The sequence below is a fragment of the Neomonachus schauinslandi genome, chromosome 9 (assembly GCF_002201575.2).
Source record: "Neomonachus schauinslandi chromosome 9, ASM220157v2, whole genome shotgun sequence".
Taxonomy (NCBI): domain Eukaryota; kingdom Metazoa; phylum Chordata; class Mammalia; order Carnivora; family Phocidae; genus Neomonachus; species Neomonachus schauinslandi.
The window spans coordinates 20,765,364-20,780,188 of NC_058411.1; the positions used below are offsets into that span (position 1 = coordinate 20,765,364).

The 14,825-nt window shown below is 38.4% G+C and overlaps 1 protein-coding gene and 1 pseudogene across 1 annotated transcript in view; both read left to right on the plus strand.

Moving 5' to 3' along the window:
* The window catches only part of SEL1L (SEL1L adaptor subunit of ERAD E3 ubiquitin ligase), a 57,083-nt gene that overhangs the window by 15,622 nt on the left and 26,636 nt on the right, over positions 1–14,825 (plus strand). The window contains exons 4-8 of the mRNA XM_021679804.2: positions 6,934–7,101; positions 9,523–9,628; positions 10,555–10,717; positions 13,602–13,655; positions 13,746–13,805. Of these exons, the coding sequence (XP_021535479.1) occupies positions 6,934–7,101; positions 9,523–9,628; positions 10,555–10,717; positions 13,602–13,655; positions 13,746–13,805 (551 nt within the window). The remainder of the gene's footprint in view (positions 1–6,933; positions 7,102–9,522; positions 9,629–10,554; positions 10,718–13,601; positions 13,656–13,745; positions 13,806–14,825) is intronic.
* LOC123325975 lies at positions 8,079–8,209 on the plus strand (annotated as a pseudogene).

Here is a 14,825-nt window from a genome sequence, read left to right on the forward strand (position 1 = left end):
ATCATCCCAGTAAACTTTTTTTTGAAAATTAATGAATAGGGGCGCCTGGGTGGCTCAGTCGTTAAGCGTCTGCCTTCAGCTCAGGTTATGATCCCAGGGTCCTGGGATCGAGCCCTACATCGGGCTCCCTGCTCGGCAGGAAGCCTGCTTCTCCCTCTCCCACTCCCCCTGCTTGTGTTCCCTCTCTCGCTGTGTCTCTCTCTGTCAAATAAATAAAAATCTTAAAAAAAAAATTAAGGAAAAAAAAAAAATAAATGGCCATTAGGAGGGGAAATTATTACATTGTGGTGTTTCCTATGTAGAATACTCATAGTTGTTTTAAAAGGGACATTATTATTGCAGATAACAAAACCCATCAAATAGTGGCAAAAGCAGAGGTTTATTTTGGTTCCATAGTTCAGGACTCTTGCCATCAAGGACTCCAGCTCCTTTCTCTCCTATTCAGTCTCCTTAGTAAATTAGCTTCATCTTCATGTTTGTTCCATTTGGTCACACCTGGTGATGGCTGTGCCTCCAGGTCCTGGGTTTTCAGGAAAAACTGATACCTGCATCAGAAGGGCAGAAGCCTCCCACAGGAGTCACTAGTAAAACTACCAAGACAATCACTTGACCATCCCTAGCTCTACAGAAGGTGAGGAAAGGGTTAAGAATTGACAGCCAATCTGCAGTCCACCACCTGGAACAATGATAGTGTTAAGTGAAATGTCACACTGCAAATAATTCACTTAGTATGATCCTTGTATTGGTCAGGGTTCTCCAGAGAAAGAGAACCAAAGGCTGTCTGCTGGCAGAATTACTTCTTGGTCAAGGGAGGTCAGTCTTCGTTCTGTTAGGCCTTCAACTAATTGAATGAGGCCCGCCCACATTATGGAGGGTAATCTGCTTTACTCAGAGTCCATTGATTTAAATGCTAATATCCTCCCCAAACACCTTCACAGAAACATCCGGAATAATGTTTGACCAAATATCTGGGCACTGTGGCCCAGCCAGGTTGACACAATTAACCATCACAGGTCCCTTTTGTGAAAGAAAAGCCTTTTTTTTTTCCCCCATATATTTGCAAGTGAGAAGGAAAATTAACTACTTTTTTACCAGCCGTCGTTACTTCAGGAGAAAAAAGGGAATTTGTGGTGGTAGCTAAAGATGACAGTAATTTTTCTTTAATTTTGTATACTTTCCTATTGCTTGGATTGTCTTTGCTACAATAAACACGTTATCCAGATAGTCATGAAAAATTAAGTCAAATAATGAGCCTCTTGCTCTATTTTGAGTAGCACAAAAGGAACTGAGTTTAAACTTAACTAAATCATGCTTAAATTGGGTTCTGAAATAAGCAAGGTGGTTGAGTAATAAGATGGCATTGCTACCTCACTGTCACTCGCATGGGGGTGGCTGGGAATAAACAAACCTTAATTTAGTGATGAGATTTAACAGAAGATAAATGGTTAAGGAAACAGGCCATTCCCTATAACAGGTGCTGACTTTAATGAAAAGATTTTGTTGTTGTTTCTTTTATTTTGTATGGTTGTACAAGAAATTATTTGTGCAAGAAAACTCCTTTAGGAGACCATCCTTGTGGAAAAGTACCCTACCAGGGGCATTTGAAACTCTAAGAACAGTCTTTAAAGCCATTATTCAGAGAAGCTCACTCTTCTTAAATAGCAGTTTTCCTGAGCAAGTTTCACTGTATCTGGTTTCTGATAGCGCCTGTCACGTAAGTGTCATGAAGCTTGTCACTTTCTTCTGGGCACATAGGCCAGTGCTTGCTTCTGTTTCTACTTTAAAATGATTAGTTATTTCTCACAGAGAGAAGTGAGCTTGTAAACTCTGATCTTAATGTTTGATCATTCTCCATATTACTACATTTCACTCTTCTTCTGAAAATTAGGTTTTATTCCTTAAAGCAAGGCCTCCCTGCATTTAATCTGCTTGTTTCTCCTTCCTTCCCTCATATTTTCTCAACTGTAGTTAATAATTCTCAGCACTGAGTGAAAGTAATCTCTTGTAGCAAATTATATAACATTGGTATCTTCCCAAAGAGATTGCTATCCCATATTTCCACAATAAATACCTCTTTATTTGGCCTATACCATTTGCTTTATCTCAGGTATAGTTTACTTTGAATCATCTTATGTTTTGTTCTTAAACTTTGGGGATTTTTGCTGATGGTTGGTTGGTTGAGTTTTTATCTTGGTGTTGACTAAAATTGATGAACGCTATATGACAGTTGGTGAGGTTGATAGCTTTTTAACATTAAATGATTGTATTTCAGCTATTTACTACAAATACATTTAACTAAAATGTTACTTACCATTGTATGTTTAGAAGTACAAAATTGCTTCAAACAAGCAGCGTGATTAAGTAGTTTTCTTATTAACAGAACACTCATCTAAACTTAGAGGTACAATATCAGACTTTATTGGCAGTGTAAAAGCTCCTAAGGTGAGAAATTTGCAAAGCTAATTAGTCCCTTGCCTTTGTTTTTATGGATCATTAAGTTGACTTTTTGGGTTTTGTTTTGTTCTGTTTTGTTTTGTTTTTTGACCTTACCATTAGAAAATGAGGAAAAGATAGTGTCACAATTCCCAGGACATTTCATTCAGTTCATATGGCAACGTTTATGCTGTTCCCTCTCTCTTGGATTCTTTCCATAGCATCAGACATGCTGTAATAGGTTATATTTTAAAAACCAAAACCCCCTCCAGCAACCACCCAACTTCCCTACACCCCTTTAATATTACCGCTCTTTGAAAGAGTTGTCTGTATTCACTAATTTCACTTCCTCTCTTCCCATTCTCTCATCCCACTGTCAGGATGCTCTGGTCCCCTCAAGACCTCTAAATCCACTCTGCTCCAGTCACATTCTCTTTGCTGAATACCTGGTCAGTTCTTGTTCCTCATCTTTCTGACCTCTCACATATTTTTTCCTACACTGAAAATGCTTTCATCACTTAGCTGTTGGCTTTCTGGAATCTGCCAGATCTTGAAATACAAGGCTTCCTGACACCCAGTCTTTTGATCCCCTGCTCCCGTCTATACCAGGTTTCTGTGTAATGGCTGCACTGTAGCTGATTTAACCAGTCTCCTGTTGACAGACCTTTGAGTGCTTGTTGGTTTTATATCTTTATACACAAATACAGTCTTATACATATCTCTTTGTATCCTTATGGGAGCATTTCTACAAGTTAAATATCTTAGAAGTGGAAAAATGTGATCCAAAGTATGGACGGTATAAATTCTAATAGGTATTCCTAAGGGTCCCTCTTTAAGAGGTTGTACTAATTGATACTCCTATCAGCAGTATGAAAGTCCCCATTTACCTATAATCTGGCCAGCACTGAATAACTTCAGGTTTGGGGTTGTTGTTTGGGTTGTTCTTTTTTTTTTTTTTTTTTTAACTTTTTCTAACTTTCTTGAATGATTTTTACTAACTTTGCAAGAGCAATTCTTTACTAGTTTAAATATAAAGTAGTCTGTTAATTATTACAAATTCTCATATAACATAAGTTATAAAAATCTTACTGTCAGGGTTTAAATAGATTGTGGTATTGTGTCATTATTGCAGGGTCAAAATATGATTCCTTATCTAGAACTGTGAGTTTTTACAGGAAGGTGCAAAATTGAGTTAATGACACATTTTTCCCCCTTTCATTTTTAGAGTCAGGTTTGACTGCTGGCTATCATGAACTTAAATTGCATGATCAGTCAGCTTCATTGTGCCAGAGCAGTGATTACCATGGTTTTTAAAGCTGGTGCTATTTTTGTGGCAGTTTTTAAAAAGATAGCTTTGAAATTCTTGCAGAATTTCTCCATGAAAAGAAAACTGAAATTAACACTATTGTGAGGACTATCTACTTGAGATAATTGACTTGGAACTGGCAAGTCAAAGTCAGTAACTTTTAGAAGACTTTAAAACAAGTTTAAAAGGCAGTAGTAATTTCCCTGTTGTGATTTTGCTTGGAGAAGATACCTGAGAGATACAAATTGTCTTTCTAGTTACTTACTAATAAACACATTCTTTAGACCAAGATTCACTCTCACTAAATTGGTGAACCATGGCACCCTGGGGGTTCTTCCCACTTAAGTTAGTGCTGAATCAGTAGTAGGTTAAAACCTTTTGTTGCCAAAAACCTTTGCATTCTTTCCAGTTTCTTTGCTGCTGTATAGTTCATCACATGAAAGAGAATCCTTATATTTGCACCACTTAGAAAGTTTTCGCAAACTAGGACTCTTACGGCAAGCTATTTGTTTTTAAGACAAAAATTTCTATTATCAAAAAAAAAAAAAATTGGGGCACATGCATGGCTCAGTCCTTAAGCGTCTGCCTTCAGCTCAGGTCATGATCCCAGTCCTGGGATCGAACCCCGCATTGAATCGGGCTCCCTGCTCAGTGGGAAGCCTGCTTCTCCCTCTCCCACTTCCCCTGCTTGTGTTCCTTCTCTCGCTGTGTCTTTCTCTGATAAATAAATAAAATCTTAAAAAAAAAATCAAATATTCTTTTAAACTATTCTATTTTAATTTGAAATTCAGATTTACAAACTGCTATTTTACAGGTACTATTTTTCTCAAGCAAACCTGAATCTAGTAGCAGTGCATAGGAGAGCCGTTTTTCAGACTTTGTAGTTAAAATGACCCCTCTGAGGTGGTTGCTAAAGGGTACTTTGCTTTTTTGTACTAAAGATCGTTTCTTATAAACATAGACAAATCAAAGTATGCCTCTTCTGGTCAGTGATTACCAGGATGGTGAATGACATTTACCTGGTGCCAAACAGTTTGAAATTAATTTTGCCTTTCATAACTTACGGAAAATAGTTTTCAAATTAGTATGAGTTCTTTGCACAGGCAAGAAGGAGCGTCCATTTCCTGCGCTTTCAGAGCAGGAGCTCCTGTGATAGTCGCAGTGTCATCTCTTGAAGGCCTATTACCTTACGTGGCAGACACCATGGTGGGTCCTTTAGGTGTACTATTTCAGTTCATCTTTGTGAGTAATGCTCTGCAGCAAGGACTCTTATCCCTATTTGTAGATAAGGAAGTTATCTGTAGATAATTTTACAGATAAGGGGAGAGATTAAGGAATTTGCTCAGAGTGTACAGCTAGTAAGTGGTAGGGTTTGAATCAGGCATTCTGTCTCCAGAATCTGTACTCTTAATCACTAAGCTCTGCTGCCTGATTACGTTCTCCATGTAAAAGCAACCCGTGGAAGTTGACATGTACTCACACTTAACCGTGTATGGTTCTGGGCTCAACAGTGGCCTTCTGGTCTTCTCATGTACTTCTCACTTGGTATTCTTATGTGTACTCTTGGCTTCCAGTCTCTGAACTGGAGAACTTCCTCTTTGACCACAGCTGAAAAGATGTCTAAGACATCTTGTTTTTGGTTTTGTTTGTTAAAACCACTTTGAATGTAGCAGGATCAAAGCTTAACTTGTCTCTACCCTGATCCGTTTCATCCCTACCCAGTAACCAACTCCTCCTTTAGTGTTCTCCTAGTAAGGACAGCCATCCCCTCACTTCCTGAAGCCTTAATACCTGGGAACCTTCCATGACTCCTCCCCTATCATCTGCACATCTAGTCAATCAGGAAGTGGTACCATATGTACTTCCTTAGCATCACTTGAGTACATCCACTTCTTTCATTCCATTATCCTCTTCAGGCTACCATTACCTCTCAGTTAGACTAATGTCACAACTTGTAAACTGGTCGCCTTGCATCCAGCCTTTTCTCTATTCCGTTGTCCACTCCCTTAATAAAAATGTAAGTATGAGCATATCACTCCTGTTTAAAACTCTTAAGTGAGTTTCCATTGTTCTCAGGATAAAGTCCAAACTCCTTAATCAGATTTATCAGGACATTCATAGTCTAGCTTCTTTGTGGGCACTCACACTGCATGTTCTAACGTATTGAACTTTTTGTATTTTTTTCTAAAGTGCTATGCTGTCTTTCATTTGATTCTTAGCACACATGGTTCCCTGTCTACAGTACTTCTGCCACCCCACCCTGAAGCAATTCATCCACCCTCTACTCCTACACGCCCGTGAAGTTCAGTGGTAAACCTCAGTTCCCGACAGGAGAGGTGCTAAGGTGTATAGAGCAGAGACCTCTGTTCCACCTTGTTCCAGCACCTGGCATAATTCCGAGCACCTAGAAGATAGAAAGAGCTTAAGAACAAATTAGAGATATGGCCTCTACTTTTAACAAGCTCAGGGTCTAGTGGGACAAGAGTATGGAACCTCAGCAGATATCATATGTGCTCTGATAAAATGCTGAAGTGTATGTGAGTGGTGAACTTTACCTGGGGGAGCATTTTCCCTGTATAGCTTTATACTATTAAAGAAACTGACTATAACATTCAGATAGAAAAAAGGGGAATTGTGCTGAGCAGTGGAATTGATCTGGTTGCATTTGCCTTATTTTTGCACACTAGTTAGCCAGGAGTTTTACGGTAGACTCATAACATTCTAAGCTTTATCAGATCTTTTTTTTTTTTTTTTTAGGATTTTATTTATTTGACAGAGAGAGACACAGCGAGAGAGGGAACACAAGCAGGGGGAGTGGGAGAGGGAGAAGCAGGCTCCCCACTGAGCAGGGAGCCCGATGCAGGGTTCGATCCCAGGACCCTGGGATCATGACCTGAGCCGAAGGCAGACGCTTAATGACTGAGCCACCCAGGTGCCCCTAAGCTTTATCAGATCTTAAGACCTTCAGAAATTCTAAGCTAGATGCAGAGCTGCCATGTACACTAAGCCAGCCATGTTCACTAAGTTGACCTATCCTTAAGTCATCCTAAAGAAAATTGATGCTGACTCTTTCATGTTCCCCATTTCAAATCATGTATTTTTGTCTTCAAATTCTGATCATTAGAATTGACAGTATTAAATCCATGGATACCAGAAGTGCTATTCATGTTTAGAGTTTTTTCTTTTCTTTTCAGCTCTGACCGCCATTGAAGGCACAGCACATGGGGAGCCCTGCCACTTCCCTTTTCTGTTCCTGGATAAGGAGTATGACGAATGTACATCAGATGGGAGGGAAGATGGTAGATTGTGGTGTGCTACAACCTATGACTACAAGGCAGATGAAAAGTGGGGCTTTTGTGAAAGTAAGTATTGCTCAGTAGGAGGCATGTCCACATTGCTTTATGTCTAGGACAACATTTTTAAGGCCTTTTTCTAGCCATCCTTTCCCCACCTTGGTCAGAAGTGGTCCCCGTCAATGGTATAGATATAGTCTTAAAGAATGGACTTAAGAGCAGGAAGCATGCAGTATACTCACTTCCAGGCTATCACTTGGCCAGTTTATCACACTCGTGTTTTATTTAGAGATGATTTTCTGTTGGTGTGCACAGGTTGTTCTGCAAACCTTCAGGCAGGCTGCTAAATTAATTAATGTAAAACGTTTTTTGGCAATAAAAACAGAACATTATGCTGAGGTTAATTAATAGTACTTAGAAGAAAAATAGATAATACCTTTTTTTAAAATTTTTTTATTGTTATGTTAATCCCCATACATTACATCATTAGTTTTAGATGTAGTGTTCCATGATTCATTGTTTGTGCATAACACCCAGTGCTCAATGCAGAACGTGCCCTCCTCAATACCCATCACCAGGCTAACCCATCCTCCCACCCCCCTCCCCTCTAGAACCCTCAGTTTGTTTTTCAGAGTCCATCGTCTCATGGTTCGTCTACCCCTCCGATTTCCCCTGCTTCATTCTTCCCCTCCTGCTATCTTTTTATTTTTCTTAACATATATTGCATTATTTGTTTCATAGGTACAGATCTGAGATTCAACAGTCTTGCACAATTCACAGCGCTTACCAGAGCACATACCCTCCCCAGTGTCTATCACCCAGTCACCCCATCCCTCCCAGCCCACCCCCCATTCCAGCAACCCTCAGTTTGTTTCCTGAGATTAAGAATTCCTCCTATCAGTGAGGTCATATGATACATGTCTTTCTCTGTTTGACTTATTTCGCTCAGCATAATACCCTCCAGTTCCATCCACGTCGTTGCAAATGGCAAGATCTCATTCCTTTTGATGGCTGCATAATATTCCATTATTAAAATACTTTGATTGAGCTTTGCGCAGTGGCAGTATCGTAACCAATGAGGTTTATCCGAGGTGCGATTATTGCTAATTGAAAACTTTTCCTAAAATACTTTGAGTGAAATGTTCTGTGCTAAAGTAATATTTGACAGATACAGTATATTTAACTGCCCTAAATGTTAATGTCAGTTTTGCCTCTGAAGGCAAGCTATGTTTTGGGGAAGAACTTTCTGTTAAAGAACAAAGAAAATCTTGAACATACCTCTTTTGATACCAGATGACATTTTCAAAATAATGGCTCTGATAGAATATTTAGGCATTCCTTAGAGATAGTCAAATATAGTCCATCTTTGGATGTGGGCCAGTACAATTAGGTACTCCTGTTTAATACATCAAATTTTGTTTTTATATTACAAGAAGAAGTCACTTCTATTTCTATAAATAACTCCTAATGAAATATTCAAATGTCTCTTGATGAGTTTTAGATTTCTGTTAAAATGCTTTCTAACAGTAGCAAAATGATTTTGGGGAAATCTAATGCTATGATTTTCAGTGTTGTATCAGTACATAGGAAAAAACAGAATCTGACTATTAAGTCAAAATCTATATTTAATAAAAATCCTTTTTTTCAACTAATTTTTCATTATGTAATTAGTCACATATTTTCTCCTTGTAAAGACACAGCCTTTTTGGTGAGGCTAAAGTGTCCTTTGACTACAACAGTATTTTTTCTGACTATTTTTTTGTTTTGTTTTGTTTTTAAAGATTTTTTATTTATTTATTTGACAGAGAGACATAGCAAGAGAGGGAACACAAGCAGGGGGAGTGGGAGAGGGAGAACCAGGCTTCCCGCTGAGCAGGGAGCCCCATGCGGGGCTTGATCCCAGGACCCTGGGATCATGACCTGAGGCAAAGGCAGACGCTTAACAGCTGAGCCACTCAGGCACCCCTAACTATTGTTTTTTTGTTTGTTTTTTTTTTAAATTTTATTATGTTAGTCACCATACAATACATCATTGGTTTTTGATGTGGTGATCCACGATCCATTGTTTTCGTATAACACCCAGTGCTCCATGCAGTATGTACCCTCCTTAATAGCCACGTTTTTTTATTGTTCTCTTGTTCTTCAATTTTAGCTCACCTTTGCATATAATCATAAGGCTCTACTGGAATTTTAGTTGACTTATATAAAAAGTTTTAGAATTACTAGCAGAAAAGCACTTTCCAAAAACAGGTTGATACAGCTTTCTTTACAAGGAAGTGATTTTAATGAGTTTTATTGTTTTTTTAAAAAGTCTTAACTTGAGTCAGATAAGGCCACACATAAAAGCATGTGTCCTTAAAATCAGACTGCAAAATAGTGACATATCACTGTATTGGTAACTACCCAGAGGAAAGAATATATACTGATGTTTAATAAATAATTGGTTTAAAATTAAAATCGATTTAAAAGCATCTGACATTTTCTTTTTAGCTGAAGAAGAAGCCGCTAAACGGCGGCAGATGCAGGAAGCGGAAATGATGTACCAGACAGGGATGAAAATCCTCAACGGAAGCAACAAGAAAAGCCAGAAAAGAGAGTAGGTAGCACTGCCAGTCCATTCTTCCCCTGACTTAGGCCATTACTGAGATAAAAAGCACTAAGTACTTGTTTAAGCGCACTGCCGAAGACAGAGGATTTTTTTAGGCTGTATTATAAGAAAACCTGATATGACCTATAGACATTGGGGCATTACTTCTATCGGATTTCAGCTCTTCGGGCTAAAAAGATTATAAATACTCATCACAAGAATGAACGATAAGCAAAATGGAAATAATTAAAATTTATAATAGTTTCTAAGAGCCAAGAATATGTGTACTATTCAGAATTCAAAATGACATAAAACAAAAGGAATTGTTGTCAGGTGTTTTTTTGTTTTTGCTTTGTAATTATCTTGCAGACAAACACTAGAATTTAGGAATTTGGAAAGAACATAAAGTTCAGTTGACTGTCTTTTAACATTTTATGTCCCTTAATTTCAGCTCACTTTTGTTATAGTCTGTGCAAAGATTTTAAAAGAAAATTGCAGTGGTTATCATTGGATTATTTACTAGATACTACATTATTATAATTCTCTCTCATTCTTAGACTGTTCTAAAATATTGGAATAACAGAACTGGTACCTTACATAAAAAGAAAAGTAGCCCAGAATGTTTTCTACATATATAAGTAACATAATTTAGTGGAAATCAAATATCAGAGGGATTGTGTAGAATAAGAAAATTCTTTATTCTGCATTTTAGTAGATTTTGTAAAAGAAAAAAAACAAAAATTATTTTAAGTCTTTTTTTTTATTTAAGTAATCTCTACACCCAAAGTGGGGTTCAAACTCACGACCCCGAGATCAAGAGTCACACGCTTTTCGAACTGAGCCAGCCAGGCACCCCAGATTCTGTAAAAATTTTAATGCGAGTTCCAAAATATTGCTAATGTGTTTGTTTTTGTTTTAATTGCTTATGTTTAAAGAGCATATCGGTATCTTCAAAAGGCAGCAGGCATGAATCATACCAAGGCTGTGGAGAGAGTGTCATATGCTCTTTTGTTTGGTGATTACCTGACACAGAATATCCAGGCAGCTAAAGAGATGTTTGAGAAACTGACTGAAGAAGGCTCTCCTAAGGGACAAACTGTAAGTGTACTTTCATTGCAGAATCTCTTGGCACACAGCACTTGTTTATTTTCACAGTAGTTTACTCTTTATACTCTGCCTTCCCTGAACAAGTAAGGCTGGAAGGTAAAATGGCTTTAAATACTAATCCTGTGGCAGATCATTTTACCAATCTTCTCAGACAGTCTTCTTCCTCAGGGTGAGAACACTTGTGGTCACCTAAGGCATTTTTGCAGCTGCATCTTACCACAATTATACTTGTAGTTTTCCAAATTCAATCTGTACAGAATGAAACATAAAGGTAATTATTTTTTTATCTGAAATCACTCCCCGTTGCCTTTTTTCCAAAGTTCAGATGCTCCAGCTTTTGGTAATCTTGGTGTTTTTTTAAAAAATATATTTTATTACAGAAGCAGTACATGTTCATTATAAGAAACTAGAAATACAAAAAAAAAAAAACTAAGAAAGAAAACATCATATCTGTACCACACAGACCTGAACATTGGTAACATGTTAATGCATGCACATCCTTCTTGACCTTTCTCTTTGTGTATTTATACATGTGAACTTCTTATTAAAATGAGATGTCACTGTCTACTCTTCCCTTCCTTGCTCTTTTGATAAATAGCCCTCATCATTCCAGTCCAGTAGATGTAACACCCAGACTGTCTTCATAAGGCATAGAACCAAAACATTTCCTTTATCCCTGTTTTGTCCAAAGCACTATCCAGTCCAGGACTACACCTTCTGTTTGGTCGTTAATGCTAGCAGCGTCCCTGCCTTTCTTTCTTGTCTGTGCCTGAGATAGGGCCAGTTGTTCTGCAAAATGGCCTTCTTAGTTTGTCTGTTTGCTTCTTCCTTTTGTCCTTTATTTGGGGTCTTCATCATTTGTATTTCCCATAGAGGATATCACAGCTAAAGGCTGATGAACTAAAGTCAAGTATTTTTGGCTCAGACAGCCTTATAAGGGGATGTTCTGCATCCCATATCACATCACACCAATTGATAAATATTCTCTGCTTGATCGCATGGGTAATAGTAAGATTGACACCTGGATTTAGAAGGCCACCACATTTATTTTTAAGTGCTCTCAGTAATTCAGGTTTATCGGAGGTGTGGGATTTGCTTAAATATAAAATTTCTAGTCACGGTTAGCGGAAGTCTGTTTTTAGACTGTTTGAACAATAACAGGAATTGTGACCTTTTTTTTTTTTTTTTTAAAGATTTTACTTATTTATTTGATAGAGCAGGAACATGAGCAGGGGGAGTGGGAGAGGGAGAAGCAGGCTCCCTGCCAAGCAAGGAGCCCGATGCGGGGCTCGATCCCAGGACCCTGGGATCATGACCTGAGCCCAAGGCAGACGCTTAACGACTGAGCCACCCACGTGCCCCGTGACCATTGTTTTCTATAGGACTGAATATCTACCCAGTCTGCAACTCTTACAGTTTTGGTTTAATTTATAAACAGGTTATATCTTAATTGTTCCCCCTTTGTTTTCAAAGCTTTTTTTCCCTTCTTTTTGTAAGTCAGATTTTATAAATTCACACACACATTCTTTATTCTGCAGACACATTTGGCTCTAAGAATGGTTGTACTTCTCAGGCATCGTTCCCCTCTAGTAATAGCACCCCACAGTGCCATAGTGCTTTATATGGCATATTGCAAAGCGCTCTCTCCATGGTAATTAATTCTAGCTGATGTAACAGACATAGCCCCAGGATCACACTGGCTCAACACTACAAAGAGTTACCCCTTGTTCACACCAGGGTCGATGTGGTTCCCCTGCCTATGTCACTCTCTTCCCAGTGCTGACTCAGTCAAGGGCCACTTCTGCCACATAGCTGTACCATCTGAAACATGGGGCTTTTGAGCCATCATGAAGGGAGAAGAGAGGGCTGGAGGATTTTCTATAAAGTTTGTTGTGTTTTTTTTGAAGATTTTATTTATTTATTTGACAGAGACACAGAGAGGGAACACAAGCAGGGGGAGTGGGGGAGGGAGAAGCAGGCTTCCCGCCAAGCAGAGAGCCCCATGTGGGGCTCGATCCCAGGACCCCGGGATCATGACCTGAGCCGAAGGTCCTTAACAACAGAGCCACCCGGCGCCCCTTCTGTAAAGTTTTTAATGGCCAGTCCTAAAAATGGCTTGCATCACTCTTTGCCACGTCCTAAGCACGTGACCCTACCCAAGTACAAGGGCGGGGAGGGGGCGGGGCGGGGACAGGGAGTGGCTGGGAAATGTAGAAGAGCTCATGGATTTTGATGAATGCTGGCACATGATACACCTGCCTTTCTGACTTTAGCTTTTACTTTCATGTCTTCAAGGATGGTCCTCAGTGGGCAAAGGTAGAACCTTATCAATGTATTGTTTGCTTGGTTGTAGTTTTTTGTTTTGGGGGTTTTTGTAATGAAAAATTGTGTGTGCTTCAGCATTGTGAAGTGACCTTTCTCTGTTGCCCCTTCAACATGACCCTTGCCGCCCCTTTTTATTGCTAGGATGTTTATCTTGGTAGCCTCTTACTATTTTCATTGTGTATTCTCCTTTGATAGGTAATGCGTTGATGTGATGATATAGGGGTTTTTTGGTTCTCATAATAGCTGTTGATCAAGATAAAGGAAAAGCCATGCTTAAGTGTGTTCAGCTTTGGTTTTGTAATTAATATTTTATTAAGCCTGTCTTTAATCTTCAAGCTAAACTTTTTGATTTGTTTAGTTGTATTTCATTGTGTAATTTGTAAAACCTTGAATGCATTTCTGAGGCTCCTTAATTAACCACAGTTGTACATTGGATTGTTCAAGTCTTTCAAGATCTAAAGATTCTTGCATCTTTTCATTGTTCATAAAACTATGTCTGTGGATAAACTTCCACTAGGGAAGAATTCTTACTTTTATCATTTTATTTCAGGCTCTTGGCTTTCTCTATGCCTCTGGACTTGGTGTTAATTCAAGTCAGGCAAAGGTAATATTATTAAAATTTTATTGTATACTACCATTTGAATTGGGTCAATGTGTGCCTGTGTTCACTTAAGCATATTTTGTTCTTTCCCAGGCCCTCGTATATTATACTTTTGGAGCTCTCGGGGGCAACCTAATAGCGCACATGGTTTTGGTAAGTAAGACTTTAGTAACATTGAGGAGCAGAATTTCTGGTTCATGAGGGGCCATAGCTTTTCTAGCTTTCATGAATGAGATGCACTTATATTCAATAAGATCAAATATTCAGTTGAACATTTTTCAAATTCTTGTTAATGGGTACAACACTTGCATCTACACATGGATGAAAATTTGCACAGTCCACAGTTTTTCTTTGAAATGATGACTTTGGCTGATTGCCCTTGTGATAAATGGCTCTTTTTTTATTTTCCGTAAGTTGGAAATGTTTGTCAAAATCATTTCTTTGGTTATCACAGATTTTACATTGAAAATTGATTTATGTTTTACATTTAAATTTATACAAATAAGGAGATTGTTACAGGAATCAGCTAGAAAGGCACTTAACCCACACTGGTGTTGGAAGGAGAGGTTAAAGGAGATACTTCTGAGGAAAGAAGTAACTAAAGTAATTCTTGAGGATAAATAGCAGTGAGTATGAATAGAAGTGGAAGGGCATTCAGACAGCAGGAGCAATATATGCAGAAGGATAGTGATGAGGGAATGTGGTGCTTGCAAGAAAATACAGGCTCTTTAGTGTGGCTGGAGAGTAGAACATCAGGAAACTTATCAGGAATCACGTAAATGGTCTGTATGTCACGCCAAGGAACTTGGACCTCATCTGTACAGACGTAAACTGCTGAAGTAGTTTAAGCCAGTGAAAAACAAGGATGTTGCTCCAACTTTCTGAAACATTCCTCACTAATTTTGAAGGTTTTTTTCCCATTGGCTTTTTTCGTCTATGGTAGGTAACATTTATTCCTCAAACAGTAAATGAAAAGTTCCTTTTAGATCAATTTTCCAGAAATTTAAAGCATATTTTTATATGGCAAAAATATGTTACATTGGGGAGGGTATGTGCTATGGTGAGCGCTGTGAATTGTGTCATACTGTTGAATCACAGACCTGTACCTCTGAAACAAATAATACATTATATGTTAAAAAAAAAAAAAAAGAAAAGAAAAAGATGGTAGGAAGG